Source organism: Rhopalosiphum maidis, chromosome 3 (genome assembly GCF_003676215.2).
Source record: "Rhopalosiphum maidis isolate BTI-1 chromosome 3, ASM367621v3, whole genome shotgun sequence".
NCBI lineage: Eukaryota > Metazoa > Arthropoda > Insecta > Hemiptera > Aphididae > Rhopalosiphum > Rhopalosiphum maidis.
This window is the reverse complement of record NC_040879.1, coordinates 42,144,794-42,172,640: the sequence shown is the minus strand read 5'-3', so window position 1 is coordinate 42,172,640 and position 27,847 is coordinate 42,144,794. Positions and strand designations below refer to the sequence as shown.

General features: G+C 24.9%; 2 protein-coding genes across 2 annotated transcripts; one reads left to right on the top strand and one right to left on the bottom strand.

Moving 5' to 3' along the window:
* The first annotated feature begins 17,240 nt into the window (after nt 1-17,240).
* On the top strand, nt 17,241-18,965 carry LOC113555759. Its single transcript, XM_026960285.1, has one exon. The coding sequence runs from the start codon at nt 17,241-17,243 to the stop codon at nt 18,963-18,965; it is 1,725 nt and encodes a 574-aa protein (XP_026816086.1).
* A 1,050-nt stretch (nt 18,966-20,015) lies between these two features.
* LOC113557426 (DNA primase large subunit-like) lies at nt 20,016-26,155 on the bottom strand. Its single transcript, XM_026962937.1, has 10 exons — nt 26,024-26,155; nt 25,019-25,178; nt 24,803-24,918; nt 23,764-23,982; nt 22,321-22,539; nt 22,056-22,196; nt 20,746-20,925; nt 20,484-20,679; nt 20,228-20,401; nt 20,016-20,160 (listed from the first exon to the last, which is right to left on the bottom strand). Exons 2-10 carry the CDS (start codon nt 25,161-25,163, stop codon nt 20,066-20,068), a joined length of 1,485 nt encoding a protein of 494 aa, XP_026818738.1. The 5' UTR covers nt 25,164-25,178; nt 26,024-26,155; the 3' UTR covers nt 20,016-20,065.
* Between the last annotated feature and the right edge of the window lie 1,692 nt (nt 26,156-27,847).

Genomic DNA, 27,847 nt, shown 5'->3' with positions numbered 1-27,847 from the left:
TTTATTGCATATTGAACCAAAAATTTAAAAAAATGTACAAAATAATATTTTGTTAAGTAGAAAAATTAAAACTAAATTTCATAGTCACTAAATAATAATGTATATATTATATATTTAATTATAAGATAAATAATCGATTACAACGTAAATTTTAAATATGCCCCAATAACTTTGGTGGACGTCGGACATTCGTTCTCAGTCTTTAAAAATATGTTAATCGATAAACGACACAGCTTCACAAAAGAAAAACTTGAAATGCATATGATTATTCATTTCAATAATAAATAAAATTTTGAAAATAAATTAAGTTCAGAAAATTTTCTAAATGTTTTTTCATTATGTTTTTAAGTAATTAATTATTATAAGTTTTATTGTAAATTTTAAATAAATAAAAAATTCTTGCATATTTTCATAATTTTGACTGCATTATTTTTTTACATATTTTCATGATATTTACTACATATTATATGGCATATTTCGATACTTTTAAGTGCATAAAAACCTGCGTTCTAGCTATTACTAAGCTATGAAATATTTTTGGGGCCTGCTAGTATAGTTAAAAATATAAACAATCGGTTATAGTGAAAATTGTTTTGAATGTTAGGTGTAGCACATCGAAATAGATTCAATCTATTTTGTAATCTATTATAGTATTCTATAGCTATTGAAGCTATACTATCCACAACAACTATAATTAATAAAAACTAATAATAACTACTAAATATTGGATCTTATTGCTTGGCATTATTTTTTTCATTAGTTATGTATTATTTTATATTATTATAATTAAATACTGTTTAACTATTACAGTTGAATTTATTTAATATTAGTTTTAACTCGTTTATTATTATAATATTAAAAACCAAAATGTCGGGCCATTAAAAGGTGTTAAAAGAAGAAATAGCATTAATTTATTTTGTGACCTACTGATCCCGTAGTAATTTACTATAATTTTACATGATAAACAGATAAAAATATATCAATCCCAATCCTCCATACTAAATTACTTAAGTATGTTTAATATTGCCAAATGTTTTAATTTCAGATAATTATAAAACATGTGATGAATTAATTTAAAATATTCCACAGTTAAATTCATAATATAATAATTAATAAATAACGCAAAATATTTTATTCAACTTTTGGATTCACATAATTACTATTGTTTTGGAATAAATACGTGTAACTCTGTATATTGGAAAATATTTATTAAATTATTTTAGACCAGACTTGTAATACTAATAATATTATATAATTTATAATAAAAACAAATGAATGCCTTAGTGTAAATCTAAATTTTAGAACTTATGATATTATGCCATGTCTATATTTAATCATTTTAGCCGAGGAAAATGTATCAGATGATATTTCTGATACAACTAAAATAAAACCATGTGGTAAATAATAGAATTTTTAGTAACATATCTTTTGTTGATAATAGTATTAGGTATTATTTGAATAACAATTTTCATGCAATGAATATATGCAACAATATAATTTCATAATTATATAAGATTATGAAATAATTTAATAAAATATTATATTCACTTTAGAGGGAGTTCACCTATCAAAAATAAATTTGTTTGCTGTCTAGTTAAAAAAAGTAATCATTGCCAAAAAAATTATTTTTTCGTCAACTTGAATATTATATAAATTCTTGTTTTTCATTTTATATATATCTTAGGCATAGGCGCAACTAGAGCTTATATTTGGGGGGAGGGCTAAAATTACCAAGATAACACATACCCATACCAACCATAATTTACACTAATAATACATATATATTACAAATTCAACTCAATAATTTTAATTTAATTTTAATACAAATTTTGTGTCTTAAGTACAGTACACTTTTAAAACATCTTCATTATTTAACGAGTTAACAACATCTCTGTCTATATTCAGAACTGGCAAATTTGTGAAATGGTCTTATAGCATACTGATTTGTAACCAATTGTTGATACGCCTCATGGAAGAAAACGATCTGTTGCAAGTGGCTGAGCTTATGGAAATACTTATTGCTACTTGTAATAACTTATAACGATTGGAATAAACATGTTTTTCGATCACTTTGCTAATATCATTAATATCAAAATCAGGTTTTATAGTAATCATGCGGTTTCTTGCTTCAGTAATTTCTGATTTTAAAGCTGAATATCTATCATTAAAACAATTAAAATTACAATAAATGTATTGAGAAAAAAAAATATTGAAAAATGTAATATTAACCTTTAATGATGTATAAAATATGAACCTTCAACAAAATCCATTTTAATAAAACATCAACAAAGCATGCCATGAGTAAACTCAAAATACAAAGTCATGTGGAAAAACCACTGTTATACATTTTCTATAGTTACACTGAATAACAAATAATTATCAAACTTGATAATTATTAGTTTAAATATTGAGATTATAGATATAGATGATTAAATGTAATAAATATTTTATCACAAAAATCACAAAATCCTGAGATTCGATATTTTTTATCAGAGGAGGCTATGAAAATATTTAAGGGGCTAAGCCCACTAAGCCTCCCCCCCCCCTTGTTGCGTCTATGAATTCTTAGGAAAAATGTTTACAACTTATTAGGTATTATCAAGTATTTAATAATGTTCTTTCTTTAATCCTATTAATAAATAATATATTTATCATTTAAAAACAAAAATTAATTTAGTTGTTTTAGGTGTCATTTATTTTTATAATTAAGATTTTAAATTCATTTTAGATTCTGAGGGGAGTAATATTGTATATATTTTTTTCTGTCCGTCATCTGCTTGTGGAGCAGTAAAAATGCTAAAATCTTCAACTTCAATATCCTTTCTGTTTAAAAAATTAATATTGTTAGTAATTTGAAATCAAAAGAAAAATAAATATTAACACTTTTCTTAATAATTGTGAAAACAATATAATAATGAAAAAATAAGATTTTAACAACATTTATTTTGTTATAATTCAAAAAAAGTAAACAGATGTATTTGAAATGTTCACCAAATGATTATGTTAACATTCTCTACACATGATATTTGGACTTATTTTTTAACTATTTATAGATAGTATCTACATTTTTGATGTATTCACAGATCACAAATTCACAAGTAAAATAATATAATTATCTTAACTTTTTTGTTTTAATTCAAAAAGTATTAATGGACTTTCTATCATCACCAAACTTGCTTATTTTATTGATTTATCTAAAAAAATTCATTTTTCAATTTTTTTAAATGAAACAATAATTATCTATAACATATAATTTATATGGAAATGATGATTTATTACTATTGCTATGAATATATTGTAAAAATATATTATTTTTATCTTCTTGTTAGACATATTTTCTATAACACATAGATTGAATTAAGTATTAATGATTTTAATCTTGAAATCTTAATTTTGAAATTTTTATTTGTTTTTTTTTTTTGGTTTATAATATATTATTGGGGGCAATAGGGGCATTTAAGATTATTATTTTATATTTTCAATAATTATTATTTAATAAACAACGTTCCACATAATATGTCATACTAAATTAATTATATCTTTAATTTAAAATATCTTAAACTTTATAGATTTTTTGATTTTTCAAATTATACTTCAAGTATATTTTATACTCAATTTGTTGAAATTTTAATAAATATAAGATTTTTAGTGCATTTTGATGTATATAGTGCGTTTTATACTTTTTAAATATTTTTAAGGTTTTTAGTTAGTTAAATTTACATACATTTTTATTAGTATAAAATAAATATCCAATATCCATACAAAATTTGTACACCTATGTTACGATGTAATGGTTGTTTAAAAAATAAAAATTACCGTTGAGGTTTTGAAAGTATAATTATTAGCGAAATAATAATAATAACATTAATAATAAATTAAGTGAGTGTCGTTTAAGCATTGCTATTGTTGACTAACCTTTTTCGTTGCGCAATTGTGTAATCAGTTCTCATTTTGCCACCGTTACATTTCGTCTCATCATTCTTAAATTATTTTTCTTTTAAATCATATTTGTGAGAAATTTATGATTTGAAACTATCTTGGTACTTATTAATGTAGTCAGTTTAAAGATCATATAATTATTATAAGCGTCAATGAAATTATATTTTAAAATAATGACAGAAATTCAGTATATTTTTATACAACAAAATGGGAAATAGCTTGTTTTTAATAACTAGGGCTCGGGTTTATATGTAAATACATATTTTTACTGTGACTTAATAAATTAATTTAGGTGAGTGATTAGTTCATTTCGAGGGATTTTCAATGAAATGTAACTATATTTTACGATAAGTACGTGTTTATACATATTTCTCAAAATAATAATTTATATACATTTTCCTACATATTTTGACAATTTGTTCAATAAATGATCTATTTAACGTATTTAGCACGTGCATTTCACCGAATAGCTGAAATCACTCGATCAAAATTTACAAAAATAGACGAATTAATATCTACAGTTAAAAAGATATTTTTAAAAGCTCCTAGTCGTATCGAAATATTTAAAAATATGTACCCAGTTTTAAGCCTCCCCACAACCAATTAACTTGGTTAAATATCGCCAATTATTACGTTCTTTTGAATTTTATTTTGAAAATTTAAAAATGCATGTTATCATAATTTGTAATCAAGAGAATTAATATTTTTATCTTTTAGCTTTTTCTTATTTATAATTTATAATTTTTAATACGTTTTTTAAAATAATTTTATTAATCATATTAGTAAAATACATATTTTGAGTTTTTTAGCACATATTTATATACATATTTTGGTAGCATAAATACCTATAAATCCTAGTCCTACTAATGACCATTTACACTATACGTAAAGTATCATTTTATATACCAATTACCATGGAGGGTGGGGCAGGAAGTTCCCTCCCCTTGCATTTTAAACTAAATTATATTTCTTACACCTTATAAATTGGATTTTAATGATTTAAAATTGACTATGACACTACCCCCCCTAACTGTAATTCTAGCTACGCCCATGCCATTTTCGTTCTATACATTTTGGGGTAAATAGACCGATTGTGCTAAAAATATTTTACACTACCTAAGGAAAATGTATAGTTAGTTTCATTTATTATATAATAATGAAAACACTAACCGGTTTTTTGTGAGTATTAATACATAATATAATATAAATAAATCATTCTTTTAAAAAATTAAGTTACAAGTTTCATTTTTTTTCAATAATAATAGTACAGTCTGTTTTTTTGCAAATTTTAATGATAATATTATCAATAATACAGAATAAAATGTTATGAAATGTTACGTTTTTTAGTTTCCACGAGTGCGACGCGCCGCTCACGTGCAGCCTATGCCCTATTCTATAGATTATTGAAGTGCGCCACAACAAACAGGTTAGGGTTCCGAGGCTAGTTATAAAATATATTGTATCTAGTCACTTTAACCAGTAATACATTGATTAATAAATAAGTTTTAATTTTCAAGAATTTTAGTAAATGTTATACAAGTGCAATTTGTATACTGACCCTAAAATATAAAGTGTGCAATTAGTACACTGATCCTAAAATATAAGGAGTGCAATTGGTACACTGACCCTAATTAAAAAATTTATGTTAGGCAAAATTGGTCCATGCCCGCTATAATATGACACATTATAATAGGTTCTATATCACTTTGTACGGTCGAGCATTAAAAGTGCAAAACGCGGACACTGTATGGTCAGGTAAAACTTTGGATTGTAAAACGCGGACACTTTGTACTATTATAAACCTACATAAAGTATACATATAATATAAATAATTCTGAAGTCATGAGCAATTTTATTAAAAATGTTATTAAGTTTAAATATTATTTAGTAAATCTAAGTAACTTCTAAATTTCTACAAATCATATAGAACCTGCAGTAAGTACTTACCATATAAATATTGTATTCTTATTTCTTAATTGTATATGTTTAAATAATTATAGTATATTTCTTATTGTTAAAAATATTATTTTTTTCCAACAATATAATATATTGAGTATATATATTTCACAAATATTATAGGTACTTATTATTTACATATTGTATAAAATATGTATTTTTGTGAAAATGTTGGTAGGGTTTTTAAAAATATTTTATACCGTTTGTATTTACTTTTTATTTTATATATAAGTTATACAAGTTATACCTACATTATATATACTAAACTTAGTTATATAACTATAGACATTAATATATACTTAATGTATATAATAGTACATTGTCCGCATTCTTAAACTTAAATTTTTTAATTTTTATCTGACCGTACAATGTGTCTACGTTATACAGTTTTAACAATGGAATTATGAATTAATTGCTTTTTAATTAGTTATAACCTATATTTATTAGATGTGAATTCTGACAATTGGTAATTATTGAGTTTCAAACATAATATGGTATTAAAAATTATTTTTATTATTTTTTATACCCTTCTTTTGTTCGGTGTAGGGTTTTTCAAATAGAATATATGATAATTTGGTGCTGATTAACAATAATCATCGAAATAATTAATTTAGGACGATAAGGTATTTCGTATCCGACGATTGTAAACTGCACCTAAAGTAGGTACAGGTAAACACAAAATCACATAATATGGAACTGCGCCCCGATAAAATCTTAGAAATAATAGTTATATTTTTGTAAAATTAAAAATCTATAGTTATAATCTCTAATTTATAATTTTAAAAAGTTCAATATTTGGAAAAATAATAACATATTATTGTTGATAAATATTCATCATTTTGAGTCTCACCACTATTAGATTTATTAATTAAATAAACTTTGTAACTTTTCACGTTTCATTTTTGTTTTATAATTGTTATAATTAAAGAATTCATTTTTACTATTTAATTATGTTTCTATATGAACTTATTTTAATTTCTACTTCACTTATATACGCGTCTACTAAATATTCCGCGATCTCTTTCGTCGTCAAGCTTTGATTTCATTAAATAATTTAAAAAATACTTAGATACACTTTCTGAACTAGAAATGGTATACCGTATGGCATTGAAAGGGGCTGTTTTTAGATATAGATCAAAATTCGGCACTAGGTTACATATCCTTTCCGTATTATATCAGCTCGTCAACTGGAGGGAGTCAGTAAAATTATTACAATAATATTGATATTGTTACCTATAATACAATTACAAACTTTAAAACTACTTTATTTAGTTTTATTATTTAATAAATTGAAAATATATTTGATTTTTTTTAATGTAATTTAAACAATTGAGTAGGTTTGGTTAAAAAAAATTTACAATCTTTCCAAAATTTAAAACTCAATTCGCCTCTCTGTAATAATATAATATACTATAAGTGATGCGCTCTAATTGTTCACTTGAAAAGCATTTATTATTAATGATATGATATTTTATTTGTAAATAATAAATAGTTAAAAAAAAGATAAAAATATTTAAAACTTATAACTATTGTAGGTGTTTCTTTTTATTTTTAATTTTAAAAAAGGTGGGCAAATGGATATCGCTCTGCTGTATAGTAGAGATGTAGAGTAAGTCACTGTCACTATAACGGATGTGTTAAATTTGAATACAATGACAGATATCATTGTATATGAAAAAAGATTCTGAACTGAGATGATTTTTCAGTCAATGATAATTAGTAAGATATATTATATTATCACCTATATTTAAATTGTAATATATCGTTATTTTACGCGATTTCGTAATAAATTAAATTTCATACACTCATAACATTTTTCTATATTGACGCTGGAAATTTTTTTTACACTTAAAAGAAAACTTATGAACAAGGATAACCTTGTATTGGGTTTTTAATCTTAGATATAAACCACAAAAATTTTTTTGAATTTTCAACTTCAAAATGTTAACTTACAATTTTTCGCGATTTTGATATATTTCGTAAACATTTGAACTTTAAATTCTTATAAACAAAAATTGTGAATAACGATTTTTGATTTTTTTTTCTACTACAACAAATACAATTTATAATAAATCTTGTATTAAATTTTAAATATTTTTTGGAAAGCCAAATTTTTTTTATCGGCATTTTAAGAAAATAAATTTAGAAAAATCGAAAATTTCAATGGTTTTTAAATAGTTGAAAAAAATTCTAAATATTTTGAAAATTTAATCGTAAATAAATAACACTAATATAAACATTTAATATAAATTTCAAGTATTTACAATGATTCGTTTTGAGTTACAGCAAAATCAAAAAAACGATTTTATCGAAAAGTGGTTATACGTAAAAATTCCCGTTTTTTTCAGGATTTTTTTCTGACGCTTTTGAAAACTACTGGAAATTTTTTACTTTAGACCCCTCAACGTACCAACTAGATGCATTTTCCTTTTCAAAGAGGAGCTGAACTCAAAAATCAAAGCATTATTATTACTTCAAAACGTGATGACAGACAAAAATAAAATAACACATATCATTGTAGAATCAATACATTTATCACTCCGTTCAGAATCTAAAATCAATGAAAAAAAATATTCACTTTGTACTATAATATTATTTACTTAACTGTAAAATAAAATCGACTGCAAACGAATGGAGTCCCTAACACGGAATTAGGCCCGTAAGTTTTTTTAGGTTACATGAATTGTGTCCCGATGAAAAAAAATAACATTATACAAATCTAGAATTTTTTTCTATTCTCTATTATAATATAATACAAATATAATTATAATTATTATTGCTTATATTATACTTTTTACAAAATAATAAATTTTGTTTCGTTATATTAATAATTATACTTTATACTAATCAGTAATCAGTAATCGTACTATATTGTATTACTTACTGGGAAATTTAAGTATAGTTTTAGAATTTTTACATTATTAATTACTATATAGGTAAAATTCGTTATTTTAAAAGTCAATAATCAAGATAAATGAGTATAATTTTTATAGATTTGCTATATATACACTTCAATATCCCCTCATGGCAATAAAATATAATAAAGATGGTAAAATTTTGCATTGTAATTTTACGGCAACAGAAGTTGTGTACTTGAATATTTTTTTCTGTCGAGACTCAATCCATGTAGGTATCCCTTTTGTTATCGAGACACTAGATATGAAATTATTTTTTTGAAATTTGTTATTATGTCTATATAAGACTATTGTGAAATCAATTAGGCTACTTTTTTAAATTTTGTACCTCAAAAATTGTTTTAGAATATTAAAAATAAAAATTTTAATTGAAAATCTTAAAATGTGACTTAATTGATCTCAATTAGCCATACTAGCAAATTCAAATCAATTTTCAGAAGTCATATTGTATTATTTGGTCGATCAATAGAATTTATAAAATCATAATTTAGTAAATTTAGGTAAATACAAAATATAAGCATACATTTTTTACCGTTTACGTAATCGACGCCTCTGGTGACTTGTATGTACGCGTGTGGGAATTCTTCGTGTACTATATCTTTTAGGCTCGGTCACATACAGTAAAATTTTGCGCACACATCTATACGAGTATACGACTCGCATATTTGCACTTAAAAAAATATTGAATTTATTAAAAACAGTTGATTTATATAATTTTTTAATTGACTTTATCGTAGGTTTGTCTATACCTACGTTTTAAAGTGTGATAAAATAAATTGTTAACAGCCGTCAAATATAGGGCAGCTGACTAATAGCTATTAATCTTCATCTCAAGCTCCTTCAAAATATAAAACTGAATGACCATTGTATACTTTTAAATATTTTTCCCACCTATGTATAAAAACAAATAATATATTAAATAACAATAAATAGTAAAAAAGTAATCATATAAGTTCCAATAAAACAGTTATACAGTTTTCTTAGTTTCATATTTTTTTTTTATATATATAGGTACTTATATTATTTCCTTGATTTTATACTAAACTTATCTACAACTATGATTTTAAATTATTTGTATAATATCTTGTTTAATAATAAAAAATATTACAACTACATACCGCTACTTTATTGGTGTAGTTCGCTATTCAACCAGTTAAGTGGTAAGCTGTTACCTACCGTTAAGTATTATGTACATACCTCCCTCTCATATTCTTTTATATTTTATATTTTTATTTAATTTTATTGTTGAAAAATACATATGATTTGAGTCATTAAGATACGCAAATTAACAGTCATACACTCATACAATAGGTACTACTTACTTTTCTAGGATTATATAAAAACAACATATGACATGTAAACATTTTGAAATACTTGACAATGATGGTCAGCTGCAATACATTAAATAACCTTAAATTAAATAAATTCAAAATACACCATAAAATAAAGATTAGCGTCCCAAGTCAGGAAACGCCACTAATTTGGTGAAATAGAACGTTTTTAGCAAATTACTTTTTAGAATAAGTATAACATACACGTGTATTTACGGGGGGTGATATGGGGGATAGATCCCCCCCCATTGGTCTTTTTTTTACTTGATAGGTTTAATAATATCGCACATACATTACAGAAATACAGAATAAAATTTTTGAAAACGCCACATTTTATTATAATATTGAAATTTTAAGAATTTGGAAATATTATGGTTGATGACCGTAGTCAATACACGACTTACTGCTAAATATGTACACGATTGAAAACAAATATGTATTGTAAATCGTAAAATTCCGTCAATCGTCTTTATTGTCCATAACGATCTGGCTATTATTATGCTTTTAATAATAAGCGTTTGGTTGCTATTTCAAAACATATTGCAAGGCAAAGGTATATATTTAAAAAGACATTCTAAACAATAAGTTCTAATAATTAAATGGTATACAAATAATAAACAAACTTAAACATTAAATACAAGTTATTACTTATTTTTATAATATTTATTATTACATTATAGTTCATTTTTAATCCAGCATAATAATTCACTATTCATTATAATCGAACACTCGCGTTAGTATCAGTGCCGAACTTCCATCTAGGCAACTAGTCAGTTGCCCTACGATCTTTAGTTCTTTACCTTCCCAGGGTCCAGGCCCCCCCCGGCCAAATACCAAAAAAGGGCCCTTCTTTAGTAGCTGTATTAAGACCCTGAGACACTTAGTTTGGAGCACTAGTTGGTGTATTATTTTTACTGTTTTCGTCCTATACATATATATTTGTATATTTATCAATAAGCACTACTATATTGTATTCTTATGGTTTACTCCATTTTATAAAAAAAATGACAATGAATAATAAATCTTTAAAACAAAAAAATACAGTCTTATATATTTATGTGTAGGTACTTATTGATAATAAGTATATAAATTTTCAACATTTTTGAGAAACCGTAGTAATGGTAAGTGTACCCCCACGGTAGAGGAAATTATATGTTTGCCAACGTATATTTCCCCCTTAGACAAAATTCTAAATACGCCACTGATGTTGATAGTCATAAACTCATAACAATGTGTAGCATACTATACGAGTACCAAAAGATATATCATTAAACCGTGATTGTAGGTGCCTTGATACTTAACCTTAACTACCTTAACCAGTTTTTTATTCACTACAAAACTTACTGAAATAATGATACCAATTTTAAATAGTATACAAGTGAGAAAATCCTCTTTTTATATGGTACCTATTTTCGATCATAATATTATCGAATATCAATAAATAGTAAATTAACCATTCTAAAATAAAATATTTTAAAATATAATTGCTAAAATGATGAATTTTAAGGTTCAAAAAAATTCTGTACTCATTTGGAGTTTATGTGTCCCAGCCCTCCCTTAGTTGCACCTATATTAGTTTCCAATCTCCTAAAATGTATTTTATACACTTCATATTATTTCACTTCAGTCATCAATAAGTATTATAAAGTTATAAATAATTGAAAATATTTTAATTCAGACAGTTATAAATTTGAAAAATGTTTTTATGCTAATATTATTGAAATAAAATTAAATATTAACCACATTTATAGTGCTTATACTTATGGTCATTAATTATATATTACTAGTATTTATAATAAATGTTATGGCATTGAATTAAATGAATTAATATCGAACATTAACACATTTTAGATTTTATTCAAATCGAAGTGGGGTATACTAAATTATATTTTATAATTTATATATCATTATTCAAACTTAAAATTATAATAAATTAACATTATTTTATTTATTATATATTAATAACTGACATATATTTACCATTTTTCATTTGAATGAATAATAATTATTTACAATATTATTATGTCAAATATTGTTTACCATTAAAAATATCGTTTTCGTATCTGTAAAAAAAATTATCAAATATTTTACCTCTTTCAACTAAAGTTGGAACTATTTTATTTATAAATATTTTCGTATACCTATATTTTTTCCATGGTGTGCTAAAGAGCCTCAAAATGTAATAACTTTGTTATTGGTAATAATTACTGTTTTATTTTTTAAATATTGTGGATGACACGACAATTTTCACCAAAGACAGTTTTTTAGAGCTAGGAATCCAAAATCTACAATGCTCGTTAAATGAAATAATTATCTTTTTTCAAAAAATGGAAGTTGAATCTAAACCCAACTAAAAGTGAGGTCAAAATATTCACCCTTAAAAAATATAAAAACCCCATAAACATCCACATAAACAACCAGGTCATTCAATGGAATAAAAAAGATGACACAGTCAAATACCTAGGTGTCCACCTAGATGAAAAACTTACCTGGAACACTCATATAAACAAAAAACTCGTACAAGGCTATAGAAGGATTAAAATTCTTTACCCTCTTGTCAACTATAAGTCAACACTACAATTCAAGTCATCACTCCTTCTATATACCTCAATAATCAGACCACTTTTAACGTATGCTTACCCCATTTGGGTAGCAGCCTCACCCACTAAAATTAAAAAAAATACAAACTCCAAAAAAAATTGCTTAGGATTTGCCTAAAAGCTCCTCGGTTTATGAGAAATTTCCAAGTACACAATAGCCACTGAAATATCTCTAATAAATACCTGAATTAAAACCCAACTCAAAAACTTTCAAGCCAAGCTGATACACTTGTACGGAGCCCGTCATTATCAACTAGGAAGAAAAACCAAAAATAAGCGACTGTGACCCCGACTGCCCTAAGACATCCTCCAAACGAACACTAAAGAGCCCTAATCGGAAGATGAAAATAATCAACTTTAATAATATAAAACTTAAAACTTAAAACTAAGAATTAACCTAACCTTTTATCGCTAATATAAATGTAAAAAACTAAATTGTAATTTGTAATTACTGTACTTGTAATAGCACCCATTGTGCTGAAACATTTTAATAATAATAAACGAAAAGAAAAATTTAAATAATTAACACAATATTATGATACTTTGTCACAAATAATATTTCATTAAAATTGTTAACTCTGCAAGTTCTGTAAAACGTATAAACGGTACGGTTACGGTATGTCGACAACATTTAATCGAAATGGTAACTAAATATAATTCGATACTCGACGTACATACCTATCCAATTCTTTTATACAATAATTTATTTTATCTTATCTAGTAAATTATTATTATGCAGCAGTTCACATATTAATTGCATAATATAATAAAGGTAGGTAGGTAGGTATATATTGCAATACAACAGTGGCGAACTGGCCCAGGTGGAGAATGGGAGAAATTCACCGGGGCCGCTGCCATGAGAGGCTCCTTCGTCATCGTCTACTTATAATAAAAAATATATCATATTTGATTGTTAAATTAACAATTATAGACAATAATACACAATCCTATCTATATGTATAAATATAATTTTATAATTAAATTATAAAGTAAATGACACGTTATGTCACCAACCTAGCTTATCTGCTTATCATTTGAAAAATAATTTTACCTGACTGACGCGATGAAGTTATGTGCTACGAGAGAATTATATTTGATATAAAAAAAGTCTATGAATATAGTGGTCTTTAAAAATGTACGTAATAGTTGTAAAATTGGCCAAATTGAACGCAGTGAACGGTACATTTTTTTAACGTACAAAAAAGATTTTTTGGGCCGCTCAAATCTCCACCCGGGCCGGAGTACTCCCAGTCCGCCCCTGTAATACATAATACATTTTTTTTGGATTACTGGTATATCGCGTAGGATTTTACTGCATAAATTAAATGCCTGTCAAATTATGAATTCTTTAATTGTTTTAACTGTTGATAGAATTATAAAATATTTATTAAATATTTAATTCAATATCATCTCAAAATAAATACTTTTTATCACAATTTAAACCTAAAAATTTTTTATTTTTAATTTATATAATTGAGACAAAACAATAAATCTGAAATAATTGAACCATTATACTTTAAGATTATTTGTGTCGTAGCATTCATTATAAAATCTTTTATCAATTATTTTTATCTTGTATTGATTACTATCTATGTTGTGATAAAGATTAAAAATGAGTTGAAGATGATTAATACAATTTGTATGATTAATAATTAACTCAAATAAATGTAATTTTATGAATGCTAAACCACATTTTACTGAATTATTCTGTAGAAGCTGTTTGTTTTCCACATCACTGATACGATGCGTCTTTTAAACTTTCAATTACATTTTAAAATTTTTAAAAATAATTTCCATAGAAAAGTGCAGAATTTTACCATTACTACGTTTATATGCAGCAGTTAATGCGCATTGAGTTAATTCGCATTAGAGAACGGGTTTATAAGCACCTAAAATATCAAGATTACATGTTGAATAAAATTATAAGTTAATGCGAATAAACATGATGGTATTCCATAAGACCATGACCAAAATAATTATAATTTGACATTTTAAAATTCCCGTTAAAATATTAATTTGCATTAAAACGTTTACATGCATTTCATAATCCCGAAGTAAGTTAATTCGATTTGACGAACGAATTAAATAATAAATGCACATCAGTTTAACGCGGATTAAAAATACGTTTATATGCACCTAACTCTCGGACTAACTCGAAGCGGATTAACTGCTGTATATAAACGTAATACACGTTCCCCACCTTGTAGTAATAGGTCCGGAGAAAATAAAGCTCTCAAACATTCTAGGAAACTAAAATTATCCATGTCGGATAATACCGATGATTATAAAATGATGTAAGTATATCGTATATGTCGCAGCCATATCGTGTTATTGTACATTTCACGAAATAGATAACGTTTGCATTCATTTCACGTACCTAATGGAACCGCGATTTCTCCACTAACCTAACGTAATTACTAATTACACAATATGGATTATATTTCTATATTAATAATATATCTATATTATTATATTTTGAAATGATTCAATTTATTTAAAATTTGTATGTTTTAGAAAATTGTGTTTCAAAAATATAGAAAAAAATTTTAGATTACCTAAAAAAAATGTAACTTGGTATCAGCAATAATCCATTGGTAAATCATTGAAATATTAATACAAATATAGGCATAAAATATATTATTGTTTCGTATAATTGTCCACCACATTCAGTGCTAATATTCTTTAGAAATTAATTTTGTCGAAAATCTGTTTAGGTTCCCGTTTTTCTTTATTTTTCCTAAAAATCAAAAAAACATTTGGGAATTTTCAATTTTTGATCTAACTATTTTCACTTTTCTACTAAGAAATATATTGTAGTTAATGATTCCAGCTCTAAAATATGACAACAGACTAAAAAAACTTCATTGTTCTTCATTCTTTTACTGAAAATAAAATTTGTTTACATTTTTTATTTAATTAAAACTGTTAGTTATTATTATTATAAAGACTGAACCTTCTTGGTTTTGCACATTCATCTAATATACATAATATACATATATTTCAGGCTCGTATCTAAGGAAGGGCATGCCCCCCCTCGTAAATATATTCTGGATCCGCGCCTGGTTTATTATACACCAATATAGTGCTTCTTCATAGCTTCAGAATTTTTTTAATATTTTTCATCATAATATAGATAACTGCTTTTTTTTTTTTTTATTTGAATGTAAACAATTTCCTTAGATTTTCTTTTAACCATAAATTAAAGATTAAAACCATGAAAACATTTTTCATCTGCGCAACTTAAAAGCTTGACATAAATTTAGATAGACTTTAAGAACATCAATTGTGCAAAGTAACATTTTTTATGAATTCAAACATATTTTATTTAATAAATTGGTTTTAAATATTGTATATTAATGCTTTAATTACCTGTGTTTACTATGTAACTAACTAATATTGGTAGTATTTTAATGGAAAATGGAATATAAATTAATGAATAATGATATTTACCTACTGCTTATTACTCTTATAAAATTAACTGTACTTGTATGAAACAAAATAATTGTTTATCAGTTATTAATTATATACAAGTACATAACTTATAATACTTTAATTTTACAAATGTGCTTGATCTTAAGATGATAAAGGTTTGTTAAATATATATATATATGTAATATTTAATATAGTCTTATTCGCATAGTACCTATAGATTATATTAAAGTTATCCAATTTCAAAATCTTAACTTATATAATGTATATTTGAAATATTTAGCGAATTATTTATATTTGTATACTCTTTATTTTAGCTTATGTTGTAGATTATCATGTTTAGAAAATTATTAATTATAAATTAGACAATTCAGTTTGTTATTATACCTAACATATGGATATAATAACATATATAATATTTTACACTGTATTGTTTTATTAAACCCATATTTTAACACTATTATGTACTAATCACTTTAATGAAATGGTAATTTAGTCGCTGAAAAGCCGTGATCAGATCAAATCAGTGATATTATATCTATTATCTGCACATAGGGGTTCTAAACCAAGGTGTTCTATAAATATAATACTACGAATTTCAAATATTATTTTTTCTTTTTAAATGTTGGTATTTTGTTTCATTTTTTTTAAATTTCCCTAGGTATTTACGTCTAAATTCTAAATAACAAATAAACAATTTAAAAAAAAACTTATTAATATATTCTAGGTAAAAATGTATTAAAAATCATTTAATTAGCTAATTTGAATGTGTTGTATAAAAATTGTTTAGATATTATGAATTTTCAATGCGAATTATTAAGTGGTATAATTTTAATTTCTTCAACAATACTAAATATTATACATTTTTTTTTTATTTTTTTTTAGAACTGATCGAGCTATATCAAGTATAAATAATAACTCCATTTTATTATTTATGACATCATAAGATTTTTCAATTAAATTTAACAATAAAGGAGTTATATCAAAACAAAAGACAAGAAATACAATTTATAGAAATATAAAAATATATTGTTTGAAAATTAAAAAATTTGTCTGAATAATTAACAGCAATGGATCAAAGGAGAAGAAAAAGGAAAAATCCAGAACCAGAATATTTGACAAATGTTTTTAATGGTGTGCTTGCAATTTTAAAGTCCTACCCACCTGAAAAATTCCCTAATGATGCTTTTACAATTAACTATATTGCTGAAATACATAGATCAAGTCCAGTACAAGTTGACTATTGTCATCCCGGTGACATATTGCCTACACCTAAACTTTCATTTAAACGATATGAGAAATTAATTAGTTTAATGGCAAAAGAAGTTAAGACTCAAATTGGAATAGAACTTATTATGCATGCAGATATTTTTTCAATATCTATTGATTCTTTGCCAGACGCTGATGAATCAGCAATTTTTATTCGGTATGTTAATGATGATGGTATACCAGAAAAACGTTTTCTGGATACTATAAATAAAAGAGCAGATAATGCTTCACAGATAATGGATATACTCCATATGGTACTTGACAAATATAATTTAAACCATAATGGTTTTATGGGATTATCATATGATATTGATAGTAACTTACCTAGACAAATTTCTGATTTAAAGTCTAGTCTAAAAGTAATTAACAAATTTGCTGAAATTATACCATGTTCATCGGATTCTTTAAGTTCAGTTATGGCTAAGGCAGCATCTACTATCTATGAAGGCAATACATTTCTTACAACAATTGATGAACTATTTAACTTTTTATTGACTTTTAAATATCAGTGGGATCAAATACAATTTTTATTGACAAATCTGTCTGATATTCAAAATTTAACAAATAAAAAAATGCGTCGATATCTTAATAGAAATTGGTCAAAAATTGTAAATGCATTGTTTCAAATATCTGAAAACCTGTGTTTTCATGAAAAAGTTCGTATCCAAGCTTATGTACTTTTGGTGAAGGTTAAACGATTGGAAACATGTATCTTAACAATGTTTTGGGAAGATATTACGGAACAGTTTTCAAGACTTGAAGATAAGTTACATTTTCATGTGTCTAATGAAATTGATTACTATGAGATTTTAGAGATTTATCAATTATTAATAAGCCATTTAGATAATTATCGAACCGATGAGAAGTTTATGTATTATAAGACTCGTGCATTTCAAAAATCTAAAATTCTACATTTCAATAATCAGAATTATATGGAAGAAACACAAATGAGATTTCCTGTTAATTATATAAATGATGCTGATAAATTTAAAATCAACGCTTACTTTTCAATAATAGATCAAATACAATCTGAATTTAATAATAGAAAAATTATTTATGAAGATTTAGCGTTGAAATTTAACTTTTTGAATAAAATCCCAGAATTAACAAGCTCTGAATTAATTGAGAAACATGAAAATCTACGACAAATATACGATGATCTAACATTCCACATTGATGCCGAATGTATGGACTTAAAATACCTTTTTGTAAAACATTTGTCAAGAAATAATGATTATCCAAGTTCTATTAAAGGAGTTAGTACTTTTATAAGACAAAACGGATTTAAGGAACATTTTTCACAACTTTTAAAAGTAATAAAAATGGCACTATGCATTCCAGCTACCAATTGTCCTGTTCAACAATCTTTATCAATATTGAAAAAAGTTAAAACTTCCTTGGGATCAATAACGAATGAAGACACCTATAAATCATTATTACTTATAAATATGGAATGGAAATTTTTTACATCATTGGACTTTGATCCTGTTATTGAAGACTATGCTCTCACCTTTGAAAGAGAATAATTATAATAATTAAGATATTAAGTATTAGTATAAGTATTTAGTATTTATAAAACCAGTGGTGTACTCATAAATAATCTTTGGGATAAACTCTTCTCAGTTCCAGCCATATAATGATGAGGCTTTGGCAGTGGCCCTAGGGTTGCCAAATTTCAAATTGCATAATGTAAAATAATTTTTTTATAAATAATTATTATACTTACCATGGCTTAATAAAGATGTTTTAACTAACAAATTATATTGACTTTATAATAAATCTTTTACTCTAGCTTCAAAACGTTGTTAAACATGGAACAAATTAAACAAATATAGAACGATTGGCAATCTTAGGTACCCCTGCATATTGTCTGTTGCACCACTGTATACAATTATTAATTATAGTTAAGTTTTATTTTGCTAAATAAATAGAAAAATTACATTTGTATCCTGTAAATATTTTTAATACTTATTACGCAACCATTTAAATACCTTTTAAAATGTTAACACTTTGTTAAAATCAAAATTGTTCTATTGTTTTTTTTTACTGCTAAGAAATTTTTATAACTTTTCTATACTTGTCAATATATTATGTTTAAATTAACTACAGAATAGACATACTGGTTCAATTCATTATATTTACTAATAAATTTAAAAAAAATATTTGTTCCCTATTATAACAATAACCTAAATCTTTTATAGTTACTATATTTTTGAGCTTTTTCATTTTAAGCTACCTTACATAATTAAACATTTTATATAATAAAATGCACTGCTACTTTCTATAAGTTTTTTAAAATTTGTAAAATATTATTCATTATTTTTAAATATTAAGATCTAATAAATTTAATTGCACACAATAATTCTTATTATTAGTATTTATGTTACATAAATAAATTATTTTAACTGGCTAGTAATCTATCAGATAAAATTCTTTATTAAATGTAAAACGATATGTTGTACAAATACTTATTTATAATTGCTAATGTTAAGTAAAAAAAAAAAAATTATTACAATTCAATAAATGACTCATTCAGTTTTTGAGTAATACTTAAAATTAAAATAGTAATGATAAAAAAATTATTATATTATTGTACAAACATTAATTATATTTTTTGTTTTACATGTTAATCATAATCCATTTTATCAACAAAATCGACTATTGTTTGATCAAATTCTGTATTGTCAATATCATCTATCATTGATGAATCATTTAAACGAGCTGTTAACATAGCAGTATGTATATTAGAATTAACTTGAAATGTATTTAAATAAATTAAAAAACTTACAATTATTGTAAAATCCGTTGTTAATTCCTTTCAATTTTTGACTTTCTTCAAAGAATTGGTTTGGATGGTTAATAGCTGTGCAAGAAGGTGATACACCATTATGTGCCTCAAAATATTTTGTACAAGCGATTTGATAATGTCCATTTTGAGACAGATTTAAAATTTCTTGAACGCCTTAATACAAAAATGTTAATAATAGTTAATAATCTTTTTTAAGTTTAATTCGCAGTTATATTATTACTACAAATACTCATACTTTGAGTTGAAATATTAGAAGTCTCAAGTAATTGTTTTAAAGCTTGACTATTGGTATGTTTGTATGGGCAACCGTGATATTCATCCAAACCCACTGCGCCCATAATTATTTTCATACAACTGTAAGGTGTGTAGTTTACTTTTTTTCCTTCTTTGCCATAATTATGTCTTATATTATAACTATATTGTTTATCAAACTAAATTAAAAAAATCATAAAAACATTAATTAACATTAATAATAATACAAATCAAGTCATCTTTACTTTATCTGCATCCATTTTCTTAGTAAATTCTGATCTCCATAATATCAAAGCTTGTTCGAGCGGTAATCCTGCTCCTTTTAAAAATAAGCCATACTGTTGGCGAGCTTGATGTTTCAAATGATGTTCACTCCTCAAAACTACATGCAGCCGTTTCATACATAGAGGAAATGACTTGGCAGACTAATTTTTAAAATTTCAAAAACAAAAAATGGATAATTACATATTTTTACAGTATTTATTTAAAATTAATAAATATTAAACATATATAATAACATAAATGCATCATGTATCATTTTTAGTTTTTTCTGTAATACTGCGGAATCCCACCTTATATATATATAACTATTTTTGACAAATTAACAAAATGTATATTAATAAGCTTTTGGCCTACTACATATATGTGTACCGAAATTAAATGATTGTGTATTACTAATAAGTAATATAAATTAATATAATTTATGTTAAAAGAACAAAATACATAATATTATTGTAATCCATTACCCAATTATATGAGTGTATAAAATATATGATGAATGTAACCATCGAGTTTATTATTTTAATTCTATTCTATTATTATATTAGTTAAATAAGAAATTGACAGCTTTAAAAATATATTTTTTATACATTTTTCTTTGTAATATATTTATTGTTTTAATTAAATGTTTTTGTCTACCACGTCAATATTGAAAGAAAATAAAATTAATGTATATTTTTATTTACAAATAGGCATGGTTGGGTTGGACTTAAAAAAAAAAAATACGGATCAGGCCTGGACGGCGACAGTTTATAAGTTAAAGTTTTGAGCCGGATCAAGCCTAAAAAAGCGACCCGCGTTGATTTTTAGTACATAGTAACAAAGAATAAAGATGGTCAATGTTTTAAAGTTTGTTTTATAGTTACTATCATTTCAAGGTAAGTCTCACAAACAATAACATGATAATTTGGTAATATTATTGGAGAAATAGGCTTAAAAAATAATCACAATTAAATAATCATATTGTACTCGGCTAATTGAGACTATTCCTATTTAGAATATAAATAAATTATATCGTATTGCTAATCAGTATTTGTGGTTTATATTAATTAAACTTTATAACTTATGAGTCTGTTGTACGCCTACATTAAAAAAATGGGTTCGCCATAATGAAAATAAATAACTAATCTACAAAACGTAACAATACAAAAAATATGAAAATTATATACTATCACTGTTTTATCTTAAATGGGAAATATGAAATAAAACCTATTCTTTAATATAATAATTATGCAGATACCATATGACTTAATAATTAACTTGAAATAATACTTACATGATCAATAGTGTTAATAGATAAAGTAGACATATTTTCTGTAACAGAGTAATTTTTACCCATGTAGGATTGATGTAAATATTTGATAAAAGCACCAAATCGTTCATCTTCACTAATAACACTGAATTTTTGAAAACATTTCTAAAAATATAATATTAATATAATTAGACATTTAAATATAGTTTAATTGAAAAATTTTAATAAAAAACATATATTTAATATAACATTATATAAACAATTACTTAAATTGTAAGTAAAAACTCACTACTAATTCTTGAGAAAGTTCTGATCGAAATGTTTGACAAACTCCGGAAATAACATCAGTTTGTATGACATAAGCAAATCCATCACAGAGGTATACTTTTCTATTACGAACTAAATCCAATACTTGTGTCCAGCGAACTTTAAAATACTCATTATTGTTTCCAGTTGTAGCAAAAGAGCCCATGCTATCAACCATCATTTGATGTTCTTCTTCGCTAACCTATAGGTGATTTATAAGTAATATGATATAAACAGAGGTAAATAACAATAAATCTAAAATCAAAACAACTATTTACAGAATATAAAATAATATTTAATAGGCAATTTATTTATTTTATAAAAAATTTTCAATAATATAGTGTGTACTGTGTAATATTAAATTTACATAAGTACATAATATAATTAAACAGATGTTTGAATAGTAGTTACACGATTATAAAATAGGAACCCATAGTTGATTCATTTAATTTGGTGCATTCATATAATAATATAATATATTGAAGTTTTTTCGTAGTCTATTTAATAGGAATACAGTAAAACTCCCATGTAACGGTCACCAAGGGGGATCTGTAATAATGACCACTATTTAGAGGTGACTGTTAATAGAAGTGCTCAAGTGCAATACTCCAGGTACTGCTATATAAAGTACATAAAAAACAAAATACGTGCACAATAATATGCACATACTAAAAAATATATTAATGACTAGTTATTTGTTTACACACTTGGTAAACGTACATACAATTTAAAATGTAATGCTGTGTATATTATAAACATTCATATGTATGTATATTAAAATTAAAAATATTAAATAATATTAGTTTGTTCTAAATTTTTATTATCAAAACAATTATTTTTCAAAATAAATTCCTGTTTATCTTAATAAATTAAAACTATCTACATCACTTTTTTGAACAGTAAAAAGAGCTAATTTTTTTATTTTAACAACCTTTAAATAATTTAATACATTGTACACAGGTTCTTTAATCTCTTCAGCTTCCTCGGTTATGTCATTATCCCTAGTGATGAATGACTTCATACCACTGCTATCTTTTACAGTGTTCAGATTTTGGTCGATCAAAAAAGTGTTGCTATCACCTTGTATATAAATTGGTAAGCTATTAACTAATTGTTCAGCATACCCAGCACGTTCATAATATTATTGTAAAAGTTCAATAAAATAATTATAAACCACCATAAATAATTTGGGCCTAAATCATGCATTTATATATATTTTCTATTAATTTATCTTATATTTTGACCATGTGTCTGCTATATAAAGGTATTAATGTATTTTTCCCGTAACAGTTGAAGAACCAAAAAAAATTACCGTTATATAGACTTGACCGTCTTTTAGAAGTGACCGTTAACAGAAGTTTTACTGTACTAAATTATTTCATTTTCTTTCTAAAACACATTAATTTTTTTTTTTTGAATTACTTACTGCTGAATAATTAGTGTTGTTGGTTGATAGAAATTTTAGTTTGTCGCTTTTTGAAAGAAGTGACCAACGTAATTTGAACAATTCTATTTCTCTGTTGATGAACCATTTCCGTAACTCATCACTTTTACAATAAATTAGTCGGAGAATAAAATGTGAACATAGATCTCTTTTTCTTGCATCACAGTTTTCATTGTAATCCTTATAAATGCCACCATTTATCTATAAAAAAAAAAATTATGATTACATTAGACTTTAAATATAAAAAATACAATAATACATATTTTCATATTTTCAAAATAAACGATTAATAGAAATACAAACTAAATAAAAGGTATTAATAATTTTCAAACCACAAACATAAAGTATGTAAAATATTAAATCCTTATATTTTTAAAAAAAATACTTAAGGGACCTCGCTACTGTTGTCAATTTGAGCTCGAAATACGTAAAGTTTTTACAAAATTAAAGTTAGTTTAAGATGTCCGATTTTGATTCAGAAAAAAATTCAGAACTCAACAGAAAATTTCTATAGATTGTATGGAATACTTTGTAACAATTAAATCTTATATTCTAATGATGTGGTAATAAAAACTTAGAAATATGAATTTTTCAAATCAAAATATTAAATTTAAAATTATAATTAAAACCAAAATGTTTCATACGACCTACAGACATTTTTCTGCTGAATTTAAATATTTTTTTCAAAATTAAGATCAGACAATGTTAACTAACTTTAATTTTGTCAAATCAATAAGTAAGTTGTCATAAAATTCGTAAAGTGAATTTTTATTATTATCGAGTAATTGACATGTGCATGTGCGTACTCCAGTCGATACTCGCATCACATTACACTTACACTAATAATCATTTACAACTATCACATAGATCTTGGGCGGCTAAGACGAAATTATGAATTGCCTAAATGTTGTCCCTTAAATAATAGCCGTAGCGAGGCCTTTTAAAAATTTTCTACAGAAATAATATTTTAAATAATTAGTCAGAATTCATTATTTTTCCCTTCTAAGTATAAAATACATACCAATTTATACATGTGTTTTAATCCTTCTTTCTTTATTTCTTGAACTACGGATTTAGTGAAATCCTCATAATTATTTGTGTTTCCTTTCAAACTTAATTGTTCTAATATTTGTAAAACTAAACATAATAATGAAAATAGCTCATTAAACATAAATTAGTATTTTAAACTTCAAAACAAAACAATATTAACTTTATATCTAATTTTTTTTTATCTTACCTTTTAGTCTTTCAACTGCCCATTCTTCAAACTCGTCCAAATTAATATTGATATCAGGAACTTCGCGATAAAGTTGTAAATCATGATCGCAAGAGGCTTTTTTATGTTCTAAAGCTACATTTTTCCTACTTGGTGTAAAATTCATTATCAAACAGTAAACCTTTCATTAAAAAAAAAAAAGAATTTATTAATTTTAATAATAGCATTTACAATTAATATGGTGTAGATTAGCGGTTTTTATTTCAGATGAAAAGCCATATATTCATATTGACTAGTGTTGTCTAGATTATTTCACCCTTTATCTCTTCAAAAATATTAAATGTTCTATACTAAAACTTGTTTTGGTTAACTTAGACAATTATCATGTATAAGGTGATAGTAATGTTAGTGTTTTTAATAAAATAGAATATTTTAATTTTTTTGATGACTGTAAATATAATAAAAGTATTAATGAACATAAGAAGTTGAACCATCATCTGAGTTAAGAAATTATATACATTTTACTAATTTTATTAGCATACTAAAAACAATACAATTATTTTATATTATTATATTTTAACAACTGCAAGATGATAGATATACAGGTATCCATGAATATAATAATTCTGAATTATGATTGTTAAAAATATTTAGTTAGTTGCAAAAATGACGCTACTTGTAAAGGTGACATTTTTCGACTAATGGCTGTGTTGTTGATAAATTTTTAGGTGTTTTGGACTTATTTTTATCTTTGTAGGGGCTATCAATATCTTAGAAAATGATGTAAGAGAGAAATGGACACAATTGTAATAAGCAACATTGAAGAGGAGACCTGATTTAATATTAGGAGTTACAGAACAGATATTTCAAGTATTTGGACAGTACTTATATCTAAAGACATAAAGATCGCCAATCATCACTACAGTACCAGTGAAATATTAACTGCACTGTAGAGGAGTATATTGACAAAATATTAAAAAATTACATACATAACCCAATGTCATAATAATAAGCAAAAAAACTTACAAATCGATTACCGTCCAAGTAATTTATTTCACTAATTAATTGCTAAAACAAAATACAAAAATGTAAGACTGTAGACTGAGTCGACAGATGGAATATAAAACAGAAAAAAAACCAAAATCCAATAAAGTTTGCTGTTTTTATCATTACTATTGTTTAGCACGATTGTACCATTTGGCGGGAAACGAAAACACGAGATAAATATATGATAACATTGATAACAAATGTGACATAAATTACCTCCATAATCACACATCATAAATAATATACATTTACACTGAAAAACTCATATTTTCATTAAATATTTTTAAACAATTATTATTTATTGATAAGTATTAAGTAATAACAGATACCCATTACCTATACAAAACAAATACGTCTCCAGATTTTTTTATATATTTTTAAAGAATATTTTAAAGTTTTTAGACATATAATATTACAAAATATAATATTTTTTTGAATAACAAATCCGACACGTGTATGACCAACAAATACACTATATAACCAGCAATACGTCTAGAACAAAACTCACAACTTATCATGTTTTTATAACAAATTGACAACTATCGATTAGGTATACATTTGTACTTGCTATTGCACGATTTAGCTGATATTTACGCGTACCTTAGGCACATTATACAGAAAATATTATGTTATGGCACTTAGTGGGTGAAGTAAGACACTAAAACCTAACATGCATGAATATCACCTTGATGTTCCGGACATGTCATTCCTGTAGAAGAAGATTCTTATATTAACATATTTAATGATGAAGTTAGCAATTTTCCATTAACTATTGGATTTTAATGGTTACCTATTACAATCTGAACCTAAATCGTCTGAATATAATAATGTAGTGTTGGTTGTTGCTATTAAAACTTTTAATACTGTTGTGTATGATCCAAATTCAAAAATTATATTAAAAGGTAATAAGTAATTTAAGGTCACTTAAAGAATATCTTTATACCAAATTCTACATTACTAACAATACGGTATTTCAAATTTCCCAAGACACGATTAGAGTCTAATCATCAGACAGTGTAAAAATGATTAATGGTTTTATTATAAATTTATAGGCAAAATAGACCGACGGCTAATCATTTTGGACGAATTCTAGCTGCTTGTATAAGAAATAGATATTCAGTCTTTGTTTGAATCTTTAGATAATAATACAAATCTTATACTGATATGGTGCAGAGCTCGCGCTAAAGAAATAATAAAGCTGCACATTCTGTTTATTTTACAGAAGGGAAAACATTTCATTAGTTAGTTTTACAAAGTTACAGAATACACGTAGACTCATTTTACTGATTATACAAAATTATAAATAATAATAAATTTAACAAATATTATCGTTATCGTCGCGGTCGCGGCGATCGTCGACGATTTACGATATTACGATAACGCAAACATTAATTTGGTTATAAATTATAGTGAAATAAATAATAACCACTACAATGTAGGTATATATAAATTAAGTACTAAAGTACGAAACATAAATTGTTCGGATAAGTGAGACTCTACTTTATGTACGCCACTGATATTCGACATCTAGTATTATTATTAAAATAATGTAATACACTCGATTAGTGCATACACGTTATCAAATCTATTCACAAAAGAAAAATACTCTTAACTGTTTTAAATTGCTTTAAGAAACATAATTAATTTAATAATTAATTTTTTATACATTTTAAATAAATATCTTTGTTTGGATCTTAGAATTGAAATCATAATATACTCATATATATATAGGTATACTATACTCATATTTATGGATATTAGATATTACTTCTGTACTTCTGTGATAGTATACAAAAACAAAAA